We start from the raw sequence: 24,016 nt of genomic DNA on the forward strand, positions 1-24,016 counted from the left end.
TTGCCTCTCTGAGCAGGCATGGAAAGCCGTTCCAGAGCAGAGTTGGGGAGTAGTTGTGAAGTGGAGTGTGTAAGTTAGAGCAGCAGTCCTTCGCTGATGCATCACCAAAGTTTATTGAAAATGTTGTTTTTACAGAAACTGTATTCTGTCATCTCTTTGCAATCACTAACTCACACTTAACAAAAATCAAGGTGGATACATCTCTTTCAAAAACAATGGAAATATGAACCATAATGACAATTCAACAACTATGTACACACATGCAGTAAACTGAAGACAGATATTGCCAAAAAGGTAGAGTATTGTATGCATAAACCACAGCAAACAAAAACACACATTAATCTGACATATTTGACAATTCCATATCCATGTTCTGAAATAATGGAAATGTAAATCCTTCCCTGAACAAATTTTACAGCCCATAACACGTCACAAACATTAGAAAATTGCTCACATACGTAAATCAAGCCTGATTATAAGCCACCTACAAAACAACATGAACAAGCAAACACAGAGGAAGTACAATTTTTCCTTCCAAAGTAAAAGTCATTTCAAGCATTTTACTTTAGAAAGAATCAAAACAAGAGTAGTTTGTGTGCACACAACTGTCTAAGAGCCCAAAAGTCTGCTTACTTCACCACTGTCTGTGTGGACACCTAGCTTGCAGCAGAAGACAGCTCGTTCTCGATGTCAGCCATGATGCTGTGAATCCAAACGTCCTTCTCTTCCGATGAGGTGTCCACCAGGTAAACCGTCAACCTGCGAGCCGACAGCTCACCTTTGAGTTCTGATGCTTCCCGAACGCTCTCCACCTGCGCTACCAGCGCTCGCCGCTCCACGTGATTCCTGAACAACGACGACGTCTCCTCTGACCACTGGCGCTGTGCCACACCTGGACGATTATACAGATACAGTGAGGTTCTTTTTTTATCTTTCCAACTCCAAGTAGAACTAAAACTCCTTAGGACTTTATCAAGGATTCAACAATTTCCCTGTGTTTATTGGGGCGCCATTATTCATGAGAAAAAAATAAAATCAATGATTGTCCTGAAAATAGCTAAAACGGATAGGATTTTAAAATATAATATAAAAATATATTACTACATGACTCATTTAGGTCTGCAACTAACAATTATTTTGTTAATCCATTTTTCAATAGATTATTCTGATGATTGATGGTCATATTGTAAATAATTTACCCAGAGACTGAAAAAAAAGTAGATAACTCACCTGCTAGTTGTGCAGCAATAGCCTGGAAGGGTAGCTGTCTGAACTCCTCTATTAGAGGCTGGATTAGAGTGCGAGGGACCAGTTCGTGCTTACCGTAGTCCAAATCATAGACGGAAACCAACCCGTTGGACAGAACCCCTTTCACCTGCACGCGGTGCCAACTGAGCAGAGATTGACATCAATAAATCAACCAACCTCACAACAGCAGAAGAACATCCTATATTTCAGATCTGGTTGTTGATTCATAAAATTGCGTTTTTTTCTTTTCTCTACCTGGGGTTTAGATTTACTTACTTCTTGTCAAATTTGGCAGCGTAGACGCGTCCTTTCTGGATGTCCATTGTCGTGCTCGTATTTCCACACTGGTTGTAGTAAAGGACCATTTCTCCCCTCAACACCTCGAGTTTATGGAGGTCCTGCCAAGGCTGTACCACAAAGTAACCCGGGTGGCAAGCCATCGGCACAAAGACGTCCATGTTCTGACCAGACTGAAAAGGAAGGAAGGAGACAATAAGACATGGATTTCATACAATCACAGTTATGCGTGTAACGTTCGATATTTCTAAAGTGGAGAATCTTGAAATATCAAAAGATGTTTTGACCACTTTTTCAGTCTGAAAAAGCTGCTGAACCAGAGGACAGTACTAAACTTTGCAGAAGCTGGAGTTGGCCAGTCAAAACACTTTGAGCACTGTATCAAGTGCAATCAAAGCAAACAATTTAAGTGTGTTATTTTATTAAAAGACATTATACTTTTGCATATTTAACTTGCTCATATGCTGAAAACAAACAAAGCTACACACCTGTGGAAGGTCTAGTGGAGGGGGTAATGGGAGTGGCTGCGTCCCTGTTTTTACGGCTGCATCGTCTTTGGCACGTAGCGGAGATGAGGTCTTGATGCGGGGACTTGGGACCGGGTTTCCCAGCGTCCACTTCTCCACAAGAGAAGTGAGATCTAAAAGACGACAACAAAAAAATCTGCATCAGAAGGATTTCTTTTTAGGATGCATCCACATTTGCTCCGTTTGTTCCGCTTTAATCAAACTCTGGTTTGTTTAGGGAGGTGTGAATGCGAGATCGAACTCTGATGCGGACCTAAAAAGCGCTCTCAAGCCTTGGTTTGGTTAAAGTGAGCCCTGGTGCGGTTTGAAGGAATATGGAGATGCCTAGTGGGCTAGAGACTGCTCAAAAAGCATGATGTGAAGTACAGGGCAGGGTATTCTGGGTAAGTACAACCAAATCAAACATGCGGGTCTTGCGGGTAGCAGGTGAAACGGCTCTTGGCGTTTACCAAAGACAACAGACAAACTGCTAAAATCTAATGCCACTCCATTTTTGTTTACAATTTGTGAAGAAGGAAGTTGTGCTCGGTGTCATCTTTGGAGGTTTCCATGTCGTTTCCTTCAGTGGTTCTTGGTGCATAGCCACCACAGCCAAAGGGATGGGGGGAATTTGGGGGGACAGGTTTGTGAAAATGTTCGGTTTGTTTGACACTGCAGTGTGAAAGCAAACCCCACCAGCTGAAAATTTAACAAATGCTGCAATTTTGTTTCCTAATCAAACAGAGTCTACCAGACTATCAGGTGTGACAACACCGTTAATGTCTAATGTTACCTGTATCCACAATGTTGCTGCCAGTGCTGGTGACCGTGTTGGTGTTCCGTGATACAACTTTCTGCCACACCTCTGAATGAGCCAAGTGATGGTTGATGCTTTCGTCTAACTTCTGACCATCACCACCATCGAAGAGGTACATAAAGACCACTCTGCCTCCTTTGTACTCTTTTAATGTTGATATCTGAAATAAAAGCAAGGGGAAAATAGTAATTAAAAGTCAAAGCCAAATGTGCATTTTCATTTATTTTATGCATTTTATCAAAACCAAAAGATACCAGAAGATGATTCAGATCTTACCCGTCACATATATTAATTCTTGACTTAATTTGGATGCAATTTGAATGTTTAAACCTGAAACCCTAAGCTCTTTGATGCCATTTTCTGCAACTGTAACACACACTACCTTCATTTTGAGCTCTTTTGCTGAAAGAAGAGTCTCATTTAGCAGCAAAAAGGGCTCCTGGCTCCAGCCTTCTTCTGGAACGGCGAGGTCAGCCAGTCGACATTTAACAGCCTACAAGAAAAGGACAAATATGAAAATCTACCTAACAGGAAGCAGATGGACTAAAAATATGGTTTTAAGGCAGATTTATGAGTCCATTTTTAAAAAAAAAAAAATCAAACCTGTGGCGGGATGATGATGAAATCCTTCAGAAAATGTCGAGGAATCTCTCGAACATCGGTGAATGTGACAGTTGCTGGGATGCCCAAGTCAGTGAAGAGAATCTCCATCACGCGGTTGTCATGCATGTATGTAATCTGCAATTTGAATAAAAATCATAACAAAAAAAAAAAAAGACAGCTTTCTCTCTGTAAGCATTTTAAATAACAGTACAGCTCTTACTTCCGCTCTGGCCCATTTATCTTCGTAACGGGCTAAACAGAACTTTCCGCCGAAGGGTCTGGAAACCAGGGACTCTGGTGTGACCTTTTAGGAACATTTAATAATGTAATTATTCACCGGCTGACAACAATGCAGAGAATCTAGCCACAATTCAAACTTGCCATCACAGCTTTTTTTTTTTCATTAAATCAAGTCAAGATGCAGTCCAGCTCACTCCAATTCATTCCAAAACATTTTTATCTCATGGAAATTTGACATTTGATGAAAACACTGTCTACCTGGGAGGTGAAAAATGCTTCCACGTTCTCCAGAAACCTTCTCAATCTGACTTTTCCTCTGCAGGGAAGTTGGCAGAAAATGGTCCCATCTTCGCACACGCTTGTCACAAACACATCTTTAAGGACGACGTTTACCTGGAGGAACCAAGAGACTTTATATTAGACATTTTGTGTGACTGAGTTCTAAAAAAAAAAAAAAAAAAATAAGCTTGTACGAGAATGATTTTGGTTTGTGAACATACAGACAGAGGGTTATTCATCGTACTGTCCTGCAGAGCCTTCAGGCACATGGAGTTGATGTTCACATCATCCTCTAGTGAGGTATCAAAAAGCAGCGCCGTGGGCACGTCGCTGTGTTGACATGGCTGCAAGGTTTCCATCCGCAGGATCTTTCCAACCGCCAGTTTATCCAAGGTGGACAGCACCTGTGGGTGGGAGCTGAACACTTCCAACTCTAGCAGGAAGAAGACAACGAGGACATGATGCAGAACGAACGACTAATATTTACAAGTGACTAAAGATATGCAAGGTGTTGGAGTTTTTAGTTCATCTCCACCATGTTTGCACCTGCTAGCCTGACGTTGATAGCTTGGAAAGGCAGCGAGAGAAAGTCCTGATGGAGCTCCAGCAGACTGTTCTGACTGGTCTCTAAAGAAAAGCCATAGTCCATGTAGAACACCTGTCAGTCAAACGGGGAGAAAACAACATTTCTATTTGGCCAACAAACAGAGCAGTGATTTCTATAGATAACAGCATATTTGTGAAAACGATGTTAAATCATTTCACTTTTCTAAGATTAGACAAGAACCAATAGGCTAAAGCAGCATTTTTAGGAGTTGAAGCACTAGTGGGTTTTTTCTTTTAAGTTGCAGAATGAGAACTAGTCACTGCCTTAGAGAGCAGAATGTATTAACCATTTGGAAACCATTCTTGAAAATATACCTTTTTCTGTGTTTGCAAGAAATGCAAGGAATTTGAAGTTTGTGGCTTTTATATAACAAATAGAAAAAGTTCAATATACAAGGCTATTTTTGCCGAGGTGACTTGAGAAACATCTTGAAAACTAAGCCAGTTACCTTGACCTTGTTGGAGTCCAAGATCTCCGTCACCTGCGCTCTGGCCACCTCATCTCCATCCTCCCCTCTAACTGCTACCAGCTGACCAACGGCTGGGTTAGACACGGGACGTTTCGTCGAGTTTCGGCTGTAGAAGATCTGCATGATGTCCTCCATGGCTTCCTGAGCATCTGAGTAGTTGTTACCAACATACCTGAAGAGAGATAAAAGCCTCTACTCACGTTTGGTTTCATACGCTACTCCTTTTCTCATGTTTATTTCCCTCCATTGTAACAAATTTGTAGAACTAAAATTCTTCATCAGGTAAGAGAAGTCTGTGTCCAACTAAATGCTGCTCTTAGATCAGTGCTAATAGTAGCAGCACTGACTGTTTTCAGGGGAGCTTTAGCCATGCCATAGGAGGAAAAGTGCAACATTCCTGGGGTCTGTATTGTGGCTCTTGGAACCAGCTTTGTCATTAAACCCTGCAGTGTCTAGCTTTTTTGCACAGAATGGACGTAGCATACTCTGGGTTGGCAACGGCAACAGAAGCGAGCCAATGACGAAGAACATCATGTAGCCAACTGACAATAAATTTGCACTTACCCATGATAGACGCAAACAAGTTAGCAAGGATACATTAGCAGCTAATTAGCCTCACCTGCCCCCTGTTTAGCTGTCCCCCACCTTTGGTGCTTGTAACTGCTTTGGGTAGTTTTTAACTATTTTGTTCTCGCTTGTTCTGCTAAGCGGTTTGACTCTGCTCTAGACCGACTTTATACAAGCTAGAAGCTCGTGTTTGGGAGGTTTGGTCCTCCCTTTGTCTTTTCTTTTGGGTTGTTTTGAGTTTACTTTAGACAGACTTGTTTGAACATTTTGTAATTTAATTTGCACTTAACAATTCTTGAATTTGTTAGTCCTTTCCTTTTGTTTTAATTGGGTTAAGTTGGATTGTGTTTTGTGAAACCATCTTTTGTAATAAAAAAACCTTTACATTCCATTTGTTTTCTCTGGACACATTTTTATGTTGCCACCCCTGAACCTCTAGACCTGGGGGTGTAACAGCTTGTCGGGACAAATGACTTTTCTTAAAAGTAAACGTTACTCTATTAAGATGAAATAAAAAGTGAGGCACAGCAACAATTCCAACTGCACTAAAGTCTGAAAAAGCAATAATGCACTATACCGGATAGTGAGAGCGTTGGTGCTCTTGGCCTCAGTAACCAACACAGAGGGACAGACTTCGGGGGGCTGGGTCAGAGGTGGTGGAACCACAGGACCAAGTGCCTCCAACCCAGAAGGGAGGGGGCTGATTAGGGTCTGTTGGTTGTTTGTCAGGTCCACATTAACTTGACACGAGTAGTACAAAATGGCCTTAAAAGAAATGGAAATCCCAGAAAAACAATAAAGCAACATTAATAAAGCAACAAAGTAGGAAGGAAACCAATGGGAGTTTGCCACAGAAGATGCAGCTAAGTCTGTCTCATTTTCTTACCCTCTTCTTGTTGTGTGGGAAAGGGTACTCCACAGTGCATATATCAGACAACGACGACAAGTTTTCCAGGATCTCTTCAGGGAAGGGCGTCTTGTACACATCCTTGAAACATTTGGGCAGTGCATCGGCCCACAGACCTTGACTAGACTTGGAAAGGAGCTCCTTTATTTTTTCACGCATGTCATCCGACACTACAGCAGGACAGGGTGTCGATGGAGGAGTAGAAGCCGAACTGGAAGGTGAAGAGAACGTGGCTTTCAAGAGAGGTAAGACATCACGGTCGGGGGAAGTGTGGGTTGATGCGAGGGCAGTCCAGGTGGGAGCTAAAGGAGGAGTGCTTTGGTTGGGAGAAACACGAATTTTAGAGTCGCCGTCAAAAGACATTGTGTGACTACCACGCCGGGGAAGTCGGGGAGTCAAAATCGGGTTTGGGCCAGGGCTGCGTAACGTCACTGAAGGCAGTGCTTTGCTTGAAGCAGTGGTGGAAGATTGCGGAGGAAAAATAAAGGTGGGCTCAGCCAAGGGACTTCTGGGGGAATCTCCGGTTTTAGAGGAAGGAGACAGCTGATGAGATGTAGACGGATGAGAAGAAACACGTTTTGAATCCAGATGTGACCCTGGAGAGGAGCGGTTGATGTTGATGACAGGGTTGATTGGGGGGTCCAAAGAGAGAAGAGGGTAGATGAGTTGGTCGCTACGGTTACTTGTGAAAGGTTTCTCCACCTGAAAGGAGAGAAAACCCAAGGACTGAAATCAGACAAAACCTTAAAAAATAAAAATGTACAAAACTAGCAGGAGGGAAATTATCAAACCCTACACACGTAACTCAGTGAAATCGGTGGTGAATTGACGCAACATAGAAGTAAAAAATAAAAATAAAAAATCCCAAGAATTTTTCAGTGCTGTTATGATCTGGCTCAAAGGCTGTCAGGGTGACACACCACGACAAATCAAAACTCCTAATAGTGAAATTAGTGGTGCATGCAGTAGGGGTGTAGTGATACGATAATCTCACGATACAACACGATATACAATATTCTGTTCACAATACGATATATATCACGATATTTGGCAAACAATACAATTCGACACGTTTCGATGCACTTTACAATTTTCTGAAAGATTTTAGCAGGACAGAGTGATTTTAGTGACATTTTGTGTTCCATATACTTGGATTTAATTAACTGAAAACTGACTGACTGAACACCAACTACACAATACCTGACTGATTGGACAGAGTCTAACAGTCTACAGCTGGACAAAATTAATCAAAGATGCAGTGAGAAAATTTGTTTGTGTCATTTAATTCATGTGGATTTGATATAAAACTCAAAATTTCAACAGTGATCCAGGAGCTGAGTGGGGAGATTATCAGCCTCTGTTAAAAAGACGGTATAAGCCTATGGACCCCTATGGTTTCACGTATCGATACTCGCGGATGAAAAATCGATCCCTTCCGAGGGAGGAAAGAAATCAATAAATATCGATATAATTATACAGCCCTAGCATGCAGGAGACACGTTAAAGCAATACTTCCCGTCTTCAACCATCATTTTGAGACGGTACAATTGACACACCTGACCAGTTGGTGCAGAGACGCAGACATTTTCAACTTTACGCACAAAATTCATCATGGAAGTAATTAAATCAATTAAAAAAAATTCCCATGACAGCATAATCTCGGACCTGGACATTGCAATGCATCTCGCTATCCAGGAGCTGACAGTATTTTGAAGAGTTCTGGAGGCTTTGTACCAGTCTGACCAGTACAGGTCACAAACTGGTACAGAAGGATTGCAAACTGTGGGATTTCCTCCTATTTAATCGACTGGGGAAAAAAAAAAAAACCTCGTTCAGAGTCTTGCCACCTTGTGATCACTTCAAGAGAAGAAACGTTCCCTGATTTCAAAACTTTGTTTGAAGTGGCGCTTGTAATTTCAATGGGAACAGAGAGCAAATTCAGCCTCCAGAACAATTCAGATCCAGGTGGACCAGGAAGAGCCTGTCGCACTGCGTTCTTGACACAGCAGCTGAATCGTCCATAAATTCAGAGCAATTTAAGTGTCTTAACTTCATTATTTGTCTGTTTTTTGTCATTGTGTAAAAAAGTTACATGTATTCATCTGCTTGATGGCACGATGTGGATTGTCTGTTTAGTAGATTGCTCAGACATTTGTTAATATTTCTGTCTCGGGGGGAGGGATTGTACATCGTCCTGTTTTATAACATGAAATAAGTCCATCCCTACACTTGGACACTTGCTTCATTATTTTAGCATCCTTATGAGACTGACACATTGTCTACAATATGTGGATGTTTCAATCTAAGGACTACAAAAAGGACCATTGTAGTTATAGTATTACATAAATTCATCCCAAGTGACTCACCGAACAGATATGCGACCACTTCTCCAGATCGATGAGTGCCTGAGGATGGAGCTTCTGCATGAACATTTCACTGTACTTATCCGACAGCTTGGACATCCACACTCCACTAGGGCATTTCTCCAGAAGCTGCTTTACTCGACTCTGAACTAGTTCCGCGTCATACCGATCCAGATCAGTCTGCATGAAGAAAGTCAATGTCAATATGACTGACAGAATGTAGCTTAATAATATATGTGCTCCTACATATAGGTGGAAATTTTCTGGTACATCTAATCTCACTGGCCCTGTTAGCTAACTACCAGAAAATTCAACACAATGTGCAAAATTGCTTAAATATAAAGAAGAAACTCCTGAACAAGTAAATAAAGTACCTGGGATTTACTGGGGACCAAGACGTCTTTCGGAGGACCTGCTGAAAATGGGACAAAACGAGTCAAAAGATTCGCAACTTCTGCAATCAGCCTGCATATACAATCACAGAGCTCTCCATTAGCAGCAACTGGGAACGGGTAAGTTTACTGCAGATCGAGTGTAGTTCAGGGACTGTTCTAAGGTCTGAAGAGATTAAAAGAAATCAGAAAAGAGTTTGTGGCAAGAACAAAGTCAATAAAGGCAATAAAGTCCTTTTGCAGCATAAATTTCATCTTTGAATTTTCCTTAAACGTCTTAATGTTTAGTTCAATCTCATTCTCATGAACTCATCAGGACTAGTCTTGTGAGCTTTACCTTTGTCCTTTAAGTCCCACCTCTATTTTCTCTTCACAAAATGAATGCCCTCACCGAATGGACTCCACACTGCTTTTTCAACCACATGTATGTCATTACTGTAGACCAGGGGTGCCCAAAGTCGGTCTTGGAGGGCCGATATACTGTATGTTTTAGTTCTCTCCCTGGTTTAACGCACCAGGATTCAATGATGGCTCATTAGAGGCCTAAGAAGAGCACTGACAAGCTGAAAAGGTTGTTTGTACCACCAGGGAGAGAACGAAAACATGCAGGATGCTGGCCCTGGAGGACCGACTTTGGGCACCCCTGCGTAGACTATTACGTTTATTTGCATAGCACATTTCAGCAATAAGGTACCTCAAAATTCTTTTCATGATATAAACATAGTACCACAACCAATTATGAAACAAGCGATAAACTTACATTTTATCAAATCGAGAATAAACATCAAATATATCAATCAATGTTCCAGTTATTAACCAAAAGAAACTCTAAACAGGTTGTCTTTAGACAAAAAGCTACAAAAAAAAAAATAATTATTTGAATAAACCAACAAGTTCTGTAGTAGTATTTTGCAATTTTCTAACTAGTCCTGTACTATCCTATATACTGTGTTAAGGTCTGTAAAGGTCAGCAGTGCTCAGCAACAAAACAGAAGTCAAAGATCGTGAGATCAACCACAAGAAGATGAAAGAAAAGGAGAACAGAGTAAAGGAATTTTGCCGTTGTTCACTTTAACACAAAAGATGTGAAATTCTAGGGGAGAGATCAAACTTTCCTCAAATATTCAGGTGTCAAATCAGCATAGCATCGCCACCTGCTGGGCAAGAGTGTAAAACTGGAAACCTATATGAAAGAGGCAGTCACACAGCTGGTCCACAAACAGTATGAATATTAAAATGGAGAAAAATTAAAAGAATTAAATTAGGAGGGAGGGAAATAAACTAATTCTACCTCTGGTATTCTTGTTTGTAGGGCTCATAGAAGAATTTTCTCTCCTGTTGAAACAGTCGTTAAGTACAAGCTTACAAATACAGGAATATTCATATTCATCCCATTATTTTATAGCTTGTAAACCAGTAACAGTCTTTGCATAAATAGCCTTTAGTATAAATTCAGACCGGTATGCATATATACTACATATTTTTCATTTAAGATAATGACCATTTATATATCTGGATGCACAATTGCAAAAAAAAACCCCAACAAAACAACAACAACAGGTTCAAATGTGCTGCAACAGGTTCACCTGCTCTGGATGACATTCTCCCTTGAAGCTGGTGACGGAGACGTCATTCTACGTTCCATTGTATGTCCACCATGCGCTCCAAAGCGGTTTCCCGTCCAATTAGGATATCTTCCAGCAGACGGCTGGCGAAGAGAGGACCGTGGAGTCACTAAAACAATTAAAGGAGGAAAGAGTTACTGAGAAAAAGGACAGTGATTAAAACTGGGCAACTCTGCACTGATTCACTCAAACAAAATTAGTTTGTGTGTGTTTTGTAGTCCTTTGACAAAAATCTTTATCAGCCGCACTGAGCCTGATCAATTCATCTTGAAATAAAACAGGGTTTCCCTCAGAGTATTATAAGCCTGGCGGGCCACCAGGCTTTACTTGTGCCCCCACCAGGCTAAGCAATGCTTATTTATTAAAGTCTTTTTAAAATGCTGGCATTTTTAAAGATTTTATTGTTGGTGTTCAGGTATTAATCTTCCAGTCTTTCAATAAGACATAATTATCTAGTTATATTTTCAAATTTTCCGTCAACTTAAAAAAATTTTAAACTCAAAAACACAATGGGCAGCTAGATGAATGGCTGCTGAGAGCCCAGCCCCAGGGCTTAGCGAGTTTTCTGGCAGAAACCTTGTAAAATTTATAAAAAATACAAGTTGTCTTCAAAAGGCCTCAAAAAATAAAATTAATACAAAATTCAATAACAGTTCACATTTTTGTAAAGTGTGGACTCTATACCATAATGCAGGCAAAATAGTAAAACTGTGGCTTAAATACAAGATAAATAAAAATGGTATCATGGTAAAGAGTGAAACAAATATTTCATTACACAGAGAAAAAATATTGCAAGCTTTTACTTCTTGTAACTTAGGTAATGAAAACAAATGTCTCGTACCATTAAGCATATAGGGATTGAAGGGTTTGTATCTCATCTTGCAGTTGACGAACTGGGAGCGCCCGGATTTCTTTGAGTTCTTCTGCCTGGCAACCAGCTTAGCAATGTGAGCCGTTTCCTCCAACACAGTAGCAAAGCATCTCAACTACAGAACAGATGCAATAACAGGTTTACCCAAAGGTTACCAAGTAACTTTGCAAAATGTTTTGAACACAGTCCTAATTTTTATTTGGACTGTAAAAAATTAGGACACTAAAATACGGCTATGACTTTTCTGCCAATTGCAGTGGTTGTTTTGTCTATGAACAAAGCAAAACCAGCCAGTACCTCTCCCATGCGGTTCTCCAGCCTCACCACCGAGGGAATGCTTCGGAGGTAGTCCTCTAGCTTTGAGAAGCCAAGTTTTTTCAGTGGGATGAACTCTCCACATAGTGCACTATACTCTGACTGGAGGTTACTGACGGACACACCAGTCTTACTGGACTGGAGGACAGCCATTAACATTTTCTTTATGGATTCACTGTCTGACATCTTATTTGGCAAAGCCTGAAACATAAAAACAAGACAAGGCTGAAATATTGTAAAGTATAGGAACACAATAGTAAACAAAAAACAAACCCTGGACCCTACTGATTTTTTGTTTTCATCATGTAGGTGCACCATGCAATTCAATCTGTCTCATTGAATTGTCAATGCATGCAGTTACAATTCAATCAGACGAGAGTTGTATTTGCATAAATTGATTAACATTACTGGTTTAAGCCATTTCTGCCAAAAGCTTTAAATTATTCATTTAGAACCTTTAACACTTTTCAAACACTGCAAGTTTTGGGGAAAGTCTTAGAAAATAACAAATTACACAAAAATACCCCCGACTTTCACAATTATGTAGATTTCCTACCTGGAAGAAACGCGGTAGTTAATTAGCATCATCAAAATCTTTTTTAGGGAACTATAGATTTTTATATTTTACTTTAAAAACGCTTAGGTTTCCTTATTTGTGTATAAGATATATTATGTTGGCATTATCACGGCTCCAAAACCGGACTAAACTTGGTTTACTGAGGAAAAACTTGCCACGTGAATAACGTCGCAGTTTGCTAATGTTAGCTAGCTGTATTAGCTCCTTAGCGGCTAATTCTCATTTTTAGTTTTAATCTTATGATGCAACTAACTTCCCCATCTCGAACTACAGATCATTTTAAACAAACGTACCAGACTGTTTTACAATATGAAACTCAAAACAGTACAGTAAAGTGGCAATTTCCTATAATAAATGTGAAAATTACCTGTTTTATTTTAGGTTAGCTAGCCGAACGGTTGTCTCTCGGAAGGAAAGATTGACGTCCCAAAGTTCAAAGACGCGGCGCCTGATTGGTCTGCTTTTTTAACCAACCCTACATGTGCTATTTTAAAACTTTAATTTTAAAATAAATTATTTTATTATTATTTTTTTTTTTACATAAAAAACAAACACTTGCTTTAGCTTTCTATGTCTCGTTAAAAACACACCATCACCACACTATTATTTACTTATTATGTAAAAATATGCTTTTTTTTTTCTTTTTACATTTGTCGAAGCCCACTTTTAGTTTAACTATTGTGTTTCAATGCATTTACTGTGCTTATTTTGAAAGTAAAAACATTGACTATATCTGTATGTAAAGGCTTTGTCATAGCTTCTGCAACTTTCATTGGAATAAACATTGTCTGAAAATTACATATTTTCCCATTTTCCAGAAATGTTCTCTGAAAGTTTGCTTCACTTTTACAGTGTGTGACTTTCTGGGAACATTTAGATACAGGATTTAGCTAAATGAAATTTTTTCATGTGTCACATGGAACACGAGCTTCTATTATTTTGGGATTTCATGTGACAGACCAGAACAAACCAGTGGCTAATAGTCAAGAGAAAAGAGAAACATAAAAAAACAAAAAATTACAAGTAAACACCTGGAACATCCGGTGTGCATTTTTTATTCAGCACCATCTATGGTATTACAGCTGGAAGTCTCTTTTGAGGTATTTCTCTGCCATCCTTTGCTCCTTTAGATACTGACATTTAACTTGCACTCAGACTAAATGCAGAGCATCTGTGAGCCTTGGTGTTCACAGAGGCACAGAAATGTTGGTTCTGTCACACTTTCATAGCTCATAGATGCCAAAAAATTATCATTTTGGTCTTATTTAATCTGAGCACTTCTTATGGTATTCTTACATTGGATTCTTATTTCCATTTTATTCCTTGAAGGCCTGGTTCTCTCTCTGAGGGTTATTCACCTTGCCTGCTCTGTCAGTTAGTAAGTACTTGTCATCCTGTATTTTTTTTTATTAAACACTTTTTTTAAATAAAACTGCAGTTAGGATAGATTAAGAACAATTTCTTATTTACACCTAGCAAAAGGCAGGGTCTTTTTAAGAAAAGGTGGTTAAGGAGCAGTGAGAGCAGACAAAAATAAAATAAACAAACAATAAATGTGCTAGTTTGTCAAGTTTCTTCCCTTACTAACGTTTTCAAGTTAATAAGGTGAGAAAAGAAAAGAAAGAATGGGATACCAATGTGAACAGCATTTGCCTGTAAAACTATTTATTCTTTATTTTTTTTAACTTTGAAATCTGTTAAAATTTTTACTTTCTATTTTTTGTGGGTTAATTACAAGGTTTCTTTGGAGGTTAATAACTATTTCATTCTTTTGTTTTGCTTCTGTCGTTTGCAAGAATATTCCTTCGAATAACTGTGGGACCATTTCTATAAGTACTGGACTAGGGTGAGACAAGCAAAGGAAGCAGCACTACAACCAGCATTGTTTCTGACGAATCCACAATTCCACACATTTGACAAGTTTTTAATGTAGCAAACAAGAAAAAAAAATGTTAAAGCTGTTTAAAACCATTGAAAACTGTTTTTGTACCTCACAATTATTTTTGCATTGACAATTAAGTGACATAGTTTCAACAACCATGAACAGACATACGCATTCTAGACAACAACATAACATCTCTGAAATCTCCCACAGTTAATAATTAAAAAGAGTCGGCTCACTTCTGCAGCCGTGATAACGTTTGTTATCGCTGCCTCAAAAGAAGATGCAATAAATTAACAATTCAAATGCCTTTGAAAACACTTACTTCCCGTTATAAAACAGAATCTACCACAGTTTTAAGTAATTTGATCCAAGTTGTTCAACAGCTTAAAATTCTGCTGAGCCATACAGTTTTTTAAATTTTTTAACAGTCTTCTTCTGCTGTGACTATTATTTCTGGTATTCCCTGTGGTGCCGATTGCTGGTTCTGTATTTGTGATGCCATGACCCAAGCCCGAACTTCTGTCTCCGTCTGGGTGGGTGATGATGACGTTGCCGTGGAGAGATTGTGTTTCCTGCACAGGATCAGAGGAGGGTTCTTCAGCAGGGTGTAAAGCAACGCCCAACGCCTCCTGGCTCGGCTGTTGAGTGGGGATGCTGAAAAGCAAATACGCAAAAAATGAGGATGAAGTTTAGGTAAAAATATGATGGACTGCCATGATGCAAAATGGTACTTTTCCAACCTGATTGAGCATTCTCAAATGAGGAGTATGCAGTCGCATTGTGTTTCTCTATTGTGCTTGAGACCAGAAGCTGGCAGAAACACACCATGACTGGGTTGTTGTGATAATGATCGGCAAAGATCATCCCTATCCATGTACTGTAGCCTGAAGCAAACAGTTACATCCACAGAAAATGAGCAAGCGTGAGGATTAAATACAGAGAAATATATGTTCTTCATATAATTTAGAGTGGGTTAACCATGTATAAGCAGAAAGCAACCCAGTGAGGTTGCTTTCTTGCTATTTTTTTAATTTATTTTTTAAAGTTGTTAGTTCATGTTACAGCCACTACCTCAAAACATGTTTTACTGATATCACGCCAGTTCAAAATTGATCTTACATCTAATAAATTTTTACAAAATTAACATTTTTTGCATTACTACCCCAAGCTTCCGTAAGTGGGTCAACCAGCATTCATTTCCTGTGAAATTTCATTGGAGTGTTTGATTCTGAGCAAATTTAAACATGCAAAAATAGTTATCGATTTCAAATACAAAATGTGAATTTGATCAGAAATAGTTATTTTCGTCAACAGCCAAACAAAATAAGTGCATCTTTCATTGTGTCTAGGAACTGAAACATGAAATGCGTCTAGCCTTAGATTTGACAGCTAAATACACTTAAAAACCTGAAGTCAGCGTTTCCATACATGTCTTTTTCCTCTTGTTTCTAGTAAAAGTTAAGCTCACCGGCATCCAGGTTTTCATATCCTCTCTGCATTATGGTTCGGTCAATGCGGGACACCAACCATGTTCCAACCACTATGCTAAACAGCAGGCGGAGTATGCAGGTGCTGATCCCCATCACCACGTTGTAGAAAAAGAAGAAGTAGTTGAAGCAGTGGAACGCCTTCCTGGGAAGCACAGTGAGAAAAATGTCAGATTTTTGATTGTTTTGCCTTTTTCATTTGTTCTCCCACATTTTTGGTTGTCTGTATTAAAGGGGTGGTATTATGTATTTTCCAAACACTTGGTGCCATTTTATAGCACAACCAAGTAACTATGTTACCTTCAGTTTTCATAAAAGTCCTGTATATATTAAACAAGACTTAAAAGAAATTTGATTTAGTAAATTCTCTAAGAATTTCCTACTATTTACGACTCTGCCTTCAGGACACCATCACAACAATGCGTTATTGTTATGCTCTTTATATCAGTTCTTAAGAGTGCTGGACTGAGAAGTACTTTGTAACATTAGCTCAACAGATCTGCAGTTCCACCAGGTGTTTGCTAATTGCTGCTGCCGCTAGTCTGGAGGAGCTGAGTGGGCAAATCGCAGGACAAAGGTGCTCTGTGAAGTGGGAACTCAGCTGGAGATTGCAGCTCCAAGATGGAGCTTTGTTGAAATAGGCAGCACTTTGTGAGATTATACGTTTATACTCCAGGTAGGTTTTAGATGAAAAAGCTCAAAAAAGTTGCTTTTACATAATGCACCACCCTAAAGTAAGTTTCTATGAGATTACTATTGCTATAGGAAATAACTAGCCATCACATTTAGATACAAAGTTTTATAAATCTGGTTAGGAGGAACAAGAAATGTTTGACTGTACAATACGATTACATAATGTAATCGATAAAGTAATGGCACTCTGGCATTTTCTTTTTAGTTATCTAGTTTTCTAGGGAACCAGTAATGGGGAAGACTTTGTTTTATGGCTTCTGACATGTTCACTTAATTGGAGTTTATCTAATCAGTGTTTGCCCTTTGTTAACAACCGCTCCCAGTCCTCTGAGTTATTATTCACTGTTGAATAAAGTATCTTGGTTTAGCTACCATTTTCCCCCTTTTACATTCCCAAAATATACATACCTGTTGTTGAGAGCCAGAGGTTTCTGCTTATCACTGGGGGACATTTTGTCCTGAAGAAAGAAGATCTGAACCAGAACTACCTGGAGAATCACCAAGCCGACCACCATTCCAATGGTCAGGCTGAGAGACACATGAGAAAAGAGTCAGTGAGAGGATCCATCAGTATGCACAACTAACCACAGGGGAAGTGGCCTTACAGAATGAGTCCCAGGTTTGACAGCATGGTCAGGACTTTCCCATGCTGTATGGGAAGAACCAGCAAGTAGGCAAACAGAAGGGCAAACAGGAAGTGGACAAAATGGACAATCAGGTAGCCTAAAGGGAAATACGAGGGATATAAACTTTTAAGAATAGTTTTATTGTCAAACTTTCTCATCATTTGCTTATTACACAACACAGACGTTGGCTCTGAGGAATCACAGAAATATTTTTGATCTAAAACCCATGAGTTGTCTCCATTTTTATAAAAATAAAGGCTTACCCCATAAAGTGAAAGCTATTTGCCATCCAGAGTATCTCGCAATGGACGCCTGTGAATTGAAACATTTGGCGTTTTGAGAAGAATGAGCTCTCTAACTCAAACATTTAAATCGAGCTCTCGCTCAAAATGGCTTGTTCACACTTAAAAATTCAGTTTATACAAAGCCGTTTGGGTTAAGTGACCTCATGTGTAGTCTTCAAGCAGTCTTACTGTCCTAACACATGAGAACTGAAACCAAAGTCAATTTGCACCAGACTGGAATAAGTTCACATCTAACACTGGCAACCATCTTAAAAAAAGACTCAAAAGATACCTAAACAAAGTTGAGCTGCTCAAATCAACAAATCATTTACTTTCTAGTCTGTTTGCGTTGCGCAATATGAAAAATTGTTCCTCAACCAAACCAAACTGGCATTGAATATTTGCTGTTCATGTTTATGTGTGTTTTACTCACAACGCTGACTGCAGACTTAGGATTGTGGAACTTCTCTGGAAGAAAACCTTTCTGACCCCTCCAAAGTCTCTTCAAGTGTTTCCTAAGGCAGAAGATTATGCTGAGAATAACCAGAGGTCCAGCAAATAGATGAATTTACCTCCCAAGGCTAAAATTGGTCAAATTAATTTACTTAACTTGACAGCTTTGTTAATTATGTCTAATTTGAAATGTTTTATTGAAATTTTTCCATCTTACCTGTAGCATACTAAGATATGGAAGGTGTACGCAACAGAGTTGAGACTGGCAAAGATGGTGGTGGCAAGCCAAGACTCTAAAACAAACCAAAATGATCATCACTTACAACTAATTTAGGCTTCAAATATAAATTAGTGTCTGTGCTCTATTAGTTGGCATGAATGTAATTTTATCAAACTGTCGTTCCCGATTTATTTCCAGTATTTACACTGGTAGAGTTAAGCACCAATAGAACGATTTTGGTGGTAAAACAACACATTTTAAGAGTCCTTAATTAAATTCACTCTTCTGACATGATGATAGAGGAACTCACTCCTGGCCACGTCGATGAACTCTTCTATCTGCGGTATCATGTATGCCAACGCTTGTGTCTGGTTGCAAGAGCCAGTAATGTCTTGTAGTGTATTCTTCCATTCCTCTATTCGGTCAAAGGCAACGTCACTGAGACTGTAGTCTGCTAGTGTCATCTAGAAAATGGCCAAGAAGACACAAAAAAGCGTACATAACTTGTTGGTGAGGGTAATCGCAAGATCAAATGAGCATCTTGTACAAATTTTATTTTTCTGCACCGTATATAGGCCTATGAGGGATATAATGGATGTGCCAATGATCCTGTTTGGAAACTTGAAGTACGGGTCCCAGTCATACACTCGTGTTTGGAACCAGCTGAGGGGTTTACTGAAAAACAGAAAGTAGGTTAGAAAATGTGAAACGTTCACAACTTTGTTTTCTGATTGATTTGTTTGCAGTCTGAGTGATTTCTTCTATGAATTCATATCTGGGAGACGACTAAGAGACAACTAAGACCTGTTGTGCTGTTTCTTAACTTGCCTCAAACATTGAAACTTGTTTCAAGTTGCTCTTAATGTAGACAGCTTAGACAAATTTTGCAAAACATTAAAGTTCTGCCACGTCTGTTACTCATAATGCGCTTCTGTGCGTATGAGGATGAACGTTGAAGGTAAAGATGGCATCCGTATGTGCAATTTACCTTTGTTGTGGTGTTCTCAGTAGCCGCTTAACGTGGTTTACCTGGTGTTGATCAATCAGCTCTTCGGGATCCTAGCAACAGATTTGGCACAGTTACGCACAAAACTGTTTGTTAATGTTTAAAAAAAAAAAAGAAGCTGTCTTGTAACAAGAAATAATTAAAAAAAGAACTTTTAAAACGAAATTATGCAAAATTAAAAACAATGCCTTGAATTCACATCATATCCTGACTCATGTGAAGTCTTATATTGGGTTTTCTTATCTCCACAGCAAACACATGGTGTTTCATGGCCTGATTTCAGCTTACAAGCTCGTCATGCTCACCGCTGTTTCCAGTTGCAGACGTATGCGCACATCTTTAACCAGCATGTAAATAAATCGTCCCAAGAGGAAGACAAGCGAGAGGATGCAGGGCCACTGGGAAATTATCTTCTGGTATTTACCCAAAACCTTCGAAATCACACAGAATAAACAGCTGAACTATTTTTCAGATATATTTGAACAAGCATAGAGCATGTAGTGTATGTTTGTGTAAAGCCCAGTGGAAGCTGGATGTTTGTTCCATCGCAGCGTCTTAAGTTTCATTAGCTACCAACCTCTCCACGAGGACAGACGGCTGTATCCCAGACGGTGATCACAATCCTAGAAACAGCAGCCAGGACATTAAATACAAATTACTGCCATAATCGATTTTACTACTGCACTTAAAACTACACAGTACTGAATGTTTACCAGGGTATGGAGTAGAGTATCCCCAGCACTGCGCCGACCGTTCTGAATGGTGTGGACAGACAGGCGAAAAATGGGAAATACACCAGACCCACTTCTAAAGCTCCGACAAGGTACACTACCGCTGAGGGTAAGCAGAGAGCAATGGGTCAGGGATTTTAATCGAATGTTGCATGCAGAACATGGTGATGACTTAGAACGGCAACAGGACGTACCTCTGGCCCACGGTGGGACTGTAAAGGGGATGTAACGCTCAGAAAAAAGCAGCAGAACGCTGCTGGACACTGCGCCAAACGCAAAGCCATAGGACCAGCGGTTGCTGAGGCTGCCTATTGTATCCAAAGGTCTGTGAAAAAGACATTATGAATATAAAAGAAGTATGTTACTAACAAAGTAGCACACTGACAGCTAACAGAATTGTGTGACAGAACAAAAAATTATAGGAGTCTCATTTTCTTTGACTTACACCACAATACCAAAACGCCCCTTTAGAAATGGCAGTCTGTGGTCAATGGCCCGTCTCTGTGCTCGTCTCTGAAGAAATGACAACACTCCTGTAATCAGGACCTGGATGACAAGATAACACTTAATTAATGCAACTAATTAATATGACTTTTATTATAAAAACAAATTTCAAAAGTAGCTTGTAAAAAAAAGTGTTTGCTTTACATTTCCACAGAATGCACATATTCTCATTTGTTGTTGCTTTGAAAGTGAATGTTATGTATGGGGATGAAGCTAAAAACGTGAGATAGATGTTTTAAAAAAGAACATCCCGAATCCGCTCCTTAATTCCAGGTCAGATTCTGATCAAAGCATCTTTAGACGATCAATATTGGAACATCTGACTATCGTCTGTGAGGTGTGTCTGCTAGGTCAGCTGAGCACACAGGTTTTGACCGACCAGTTTTCAACGATGATCAACTAATTTTGTGCAAACGGCTTGTAAAACTGTACCTTAGCATACGCACATTGATCTAATAAATTTATGTTTCCCTTAACAATGTAAGTGTAAAAACAGAACGCAGTGAGAGACTGTATTGGCTACTGAAAGAAATCAGTGTAATTTAGACCTGCACAGAGAGCGACTAAAACACTTTCTAGCATTCAAAGCAAAGCGCTGGATTTTTGAAGCACATTTTTTGAAGTTGAGCATGATTTATCTTTAACAAATGGTTACGTTTTTCACTTTTAAAGTGATGCGTTTAACGGTTTTCTTGTTTCCCTCGTGTTTAAGCTGCATGTTAAGGCTGTCCTGTAGAAACTCAGATGGGACAAAATATCTGTTGCTGGCAGGAAAAGAAAAACCTTCAACATTCAGAATTATAAGTAATCCGTGGGATACCAAAGAAATGTAGAATCATTGCAAAGGTTATTAAGTGTTTACAAGCCTATGCGATTGATATTAGAAATTTTAATGTCACAGTTGGAACTTTTTACCATCAAGCACCTTGTCTTTAAGTGGTGCGATTGACATCACAGACAAAACCCCCCGATTGGGACATGAGCAGATAAGAAAAAGCACTAAAATTCAGTTAGGCTTTGATTAGTCAACCATCCATTGTCTGTCCTTGCAGGACCAGCTGACCTAACAGTCACGTTTTTCAAGCTCCAGTACCAGAGTACCAACAACGCCGCCGTGCAGCAGAGACCTCATTATATTCTAATTTGATTTACTTTATGATTTTTGATGCTGCCATGGTTTCATGTGCTCAGGCTAAGAATCATTTGTGACAGGTTGAGCTGGATTAATATTTTCTTAAACTGTTTATTGCTTTGATAACAGGCTCCTCCCACGCGTCATAAATAACTGGGTCTCTTGGTTGGACATGCAATGAAAAATGTAGGTTAGAAATCTATGAAAACCTTTAGTTAATTTGATTTTTACCGCAAAAAGAAGAAAAATATGGACCATTTTTGTGCTGACAAAAAGTCAAAGCTGTTTGTGACAAATTGGCTTAAAAAAAATTACCTTTGCGCAACTTTCTAGTGATTAAAAAAAGGGCTTGTTGTTTTGCCGTTTCTTGTTTTATGTACTGTAGGAAAAATAAACCAATAACTTACTGCTGGAATGAGAGAAAGGTGCAAGAAAAGGCTCAGTGAGATTTTATTTTGACAGTCCACAATTGTAGAGTCACTGGGAAGTCTGTAAAAATATAAACATGTAATGCATTATAAAGGACATTGCAAAAATAAACAGAACCCAGGCGTACTAAAATAAGTGGAGCTGAACGTCGTAGATCGAAGGTTGAAGACGCATCGGGCGACCTCATTTCTTGAGCAAAGTAGAAAATTATTGTTTAAAGCTCAGAGTCAGCCAATAAAGCTCTGCTTTTGTGGACCGTAAGCTAAATCAAATGGGAGCTGATTGTGGCAAAGTGAAAAACATTATCATCAAACTCTTTCTAGTCTCTGAACTGGATCTCTGTACTTACTGTTGCTCCTCTGTGATTCTTATCATCCTTGATAACGCAGCTCATTGAAGTCGAGAGATCCTTGTTTCTGCTCGACTGTACAGAGAAGGGAAGTGACCGCGGATAGAAACTGCATCTCAGCTTCCTGGTGTCAACCACGTGACAGATCTGACCTTTGACCTTAGGATTCAGCAGTTAGATTTTTTTATTTTTCCCATTTTTCTTTTGATGTCCCGTTTGTGCTTTTTACATGCCAAAGTATTTGGTGACACTTTCCCATTCTGTCCACATATGCGTCTCCTCTGACACACACAGCAGATATTGACCGCGGTGTTACTCAGTATGAGGAATGTAAACAGTGAGCTCAGCCACTGAGATAACCAGCAAATCATTCACCAGCTGCTTTGCCTTAACAGATCAATACGCCAGACTTCATTACACTAAATATTTTTGTAATGAAGTTCTGAAGAGGAAGCTGGTTTCATGACTTAGGCTAATTTATGGAACCGAGTCTCATGTAGCCATATCCTACTTTCACATCCCATTTACCATTACAAATTCCACAGTGTGTCCTTAGTATTTTAGGTGACGGACTAACACAAAGCAGTGCGCAGTTACGAGGTGAAAGGACAAGAACGAATGATTTCAAAATGTTTCTTACAAGTAAAAATCTATTCCTCCATTTAAACGCCTCTAAATAAAATCAAGTGCAACCAACTCCCTCCAGAGTCAGAAATATAAGGTTAGAAAATCCTAGAGGTTTGTCCAAACACACGAGTGAACACACATGACAGAGATTAAGGGGCACAAACAGGGTTAAAGTTATGAAGTAGTAGGAGTCAGAGGTGTGACCAAGTCACTGTGTTGCAAGTCTCAAGTAAGTCTCAAGTCTCTGTCCTCAAGTCCGAGTCAAGTCTCAAGTAAAGACAGGCAAAAGTCGAGTCAAGTCTCAAGTCAGGAACCTTTAATTTCAAGTCATTTCGAGTCGTTTTTATTTTATTTTTTTTTAATAATTTGCAATTATACATAAAATTCAAATAATAGACCATTTGTTCTTTTTAAAATATGTATTTGAGGTTCATTTGTGATCCTCTTATTCATCTGGTATTCTTCAAATCTGTCAGAAGTAAACAGATGTCAGAAAATAAATTACAGCCTTTCATGAATTACATTTGACTTCAGTTTACTCCTTCTATTCATAAATAAACATCAACACTACAACAATCATAGTTTTCAAAAAATGAAATAAGTATAAATGAAGTTATCACAAGTAAACTCAGGAAGGTCTGGTGCATTTATTTTTCTGCTTTTATTTCTAAGTATGTTAGTTTCAGTCCTCCGTAAATATGGGACAGATATTCTAAACACTAAACACAAAATTTATTTGGGACAGTAACTGTATTTGGTCTTTTTTTTTTTTCCCAGCAAAGCTATACTACTTGGAAATGGGTTCTGTGCGACATGTGACAGTCACGCCGGCCAGTGCATTAAGTCAAAAACAGTTGACTTAATGCACTGACTGCAGTAAACAATATATTGTCAATATAATTTCCCA

The 24,016-nt window shown here is 39.2% G+C and overlaps 2 protein-coding genes across 2 annotated transcripts; both read right to left on the reverse strand.

The window, feature by feature from the left end:
- Positions 1–114: 114 nt before the first annotated feature.
- On the reverse strand, positions 115–12,296 carry tdrd7a (tudor domain containing 7 a). The gene is made up of 20 exons (XM_032562157.1): positions 12,089–12,296; positions 11,762–11,906; positions 10,882–11,029; positions 10,587–10,630; positions 9,278–9,318; positions 8,907–9,083; positions 6,520–7,242; positions 6,211–6,398; positions 5,046–5,238; positions 4,537–4,648; positions 4,212–4,423; positions 3,970–4,104; positions 3,692–3,775; positions 3,472–3,606; positions 3,251–3,361; positions 2,845–3,028; positions 2,034–2,185; positions 1,525–1,718; positions 1,231–1,391; positions 115–892 (listed from the first exon to the last, which is right to left on the reverse strand). Exons 1-20 carry the CDS (start codon positions 12,290–12,292, stop codon positions 657–659), a joined length of 3,579 nt encoding a protein of 1,192 aa, XP_032418048.1. The 5' UTR covers positions 12,293–12,296; the 3' UTR covers positions 115–656.
- Positions 12,297–14,591: 2,295 nt separating this feature from the next.
- Positions 14,592–22,704, reverse strand: stra6l (STRA6-like). The gene is made up of 18 exons (XM_032561947.1): positions 22,483–22,704; positions 22,112–22,193; positions 20,514–20,614; positions 20,263–20,393; positions 20,051–20,171; positions 19,915–19,960; positions 19,643–19,768; positions 19,320–19,390; positions 18,898–19,006; positions 18,642–18,795; positions 18,329–18,404; positions 18,092–18,173; positions 17,638–17,686; positions 17,354–17,471; positions 17,157–17,276; positions 16,037–16,200; positions 15,309–15,452; positions 14,592–15,222 (listed from the first exon to the last, which is right to left on the reverse strand). Exons 1-18 carry the CDS (start codon positions 22,506–22,508, stop codon positions 14,990–14,992), a joined length of 1,953 nt encoding a protein of 650 aa, XP_032417838.1. The 5' UTR covers positions 22,509–22,704; the 3' UTR covers positions 14,592–14,989.
- Positions 22,705–24,016: the final 1,312 nt, after the last annotated feature.

Source organism: Xiphophorus hellerii, chromosome 5 (assembly GCF_003331165.1).
Source record: "Xiphophorus hellerii strain 12219 chromosome 5, Xiphophorus_hellerii-4.1, whole genome shotgun sequence".
NCBI classification, from domain to species: domain Eukaryota; kingdom Metazoa; phylum Chordata; class Actinopteri; order Cyprinodontiformes; family Poeciliidae; genus Xiphophorus; species Xiphophorus hellerii.

Bases quoted from the DNA above. Each gene is read 5' to 3' on its own strand.
- stra6l (XM_032561947.1), bottom strand. From the start codon at position 22,508: ATGATAAGAATCACAGAGGAGCAACA. The intron at 22,194-22,482 runs GTAAGTACAGAG...ATATTTTTACAG, and splicing joins AGAATCACAGAGGAGCAACA to ACTTCCCAGTGACTCTACAA. The intron at 19,007-19,319 runs GTAAATTGCACA...TCTGTTTTTCAG, and splicing joins CTGAGAACACCACAACAAAG to TAAACCCCTCAGCTGGTTCC.
- tdrd7a (XM_032562157.1), bottom strand. From the start codon at position 12,292: ATGTCAGACAGTGAATCCATAAAGAAAATGTTAATGGCTGTCCTCCAG. The intron at 1,392-1,524 runs GTAAGTAAATCT...ATCTCTGCTCAG, and splicing joins GCTGCCAAATTTGACAAGAA to TTGGCACCGCGTGCAGGTGA. The intron at 893-1,230 runs GTGAGTTATCTA...ATAATCGTCCAG, and splicing joins TATTGCTGCACAACTAGCAG to GTGTGGCACAGCGCCAGTGG.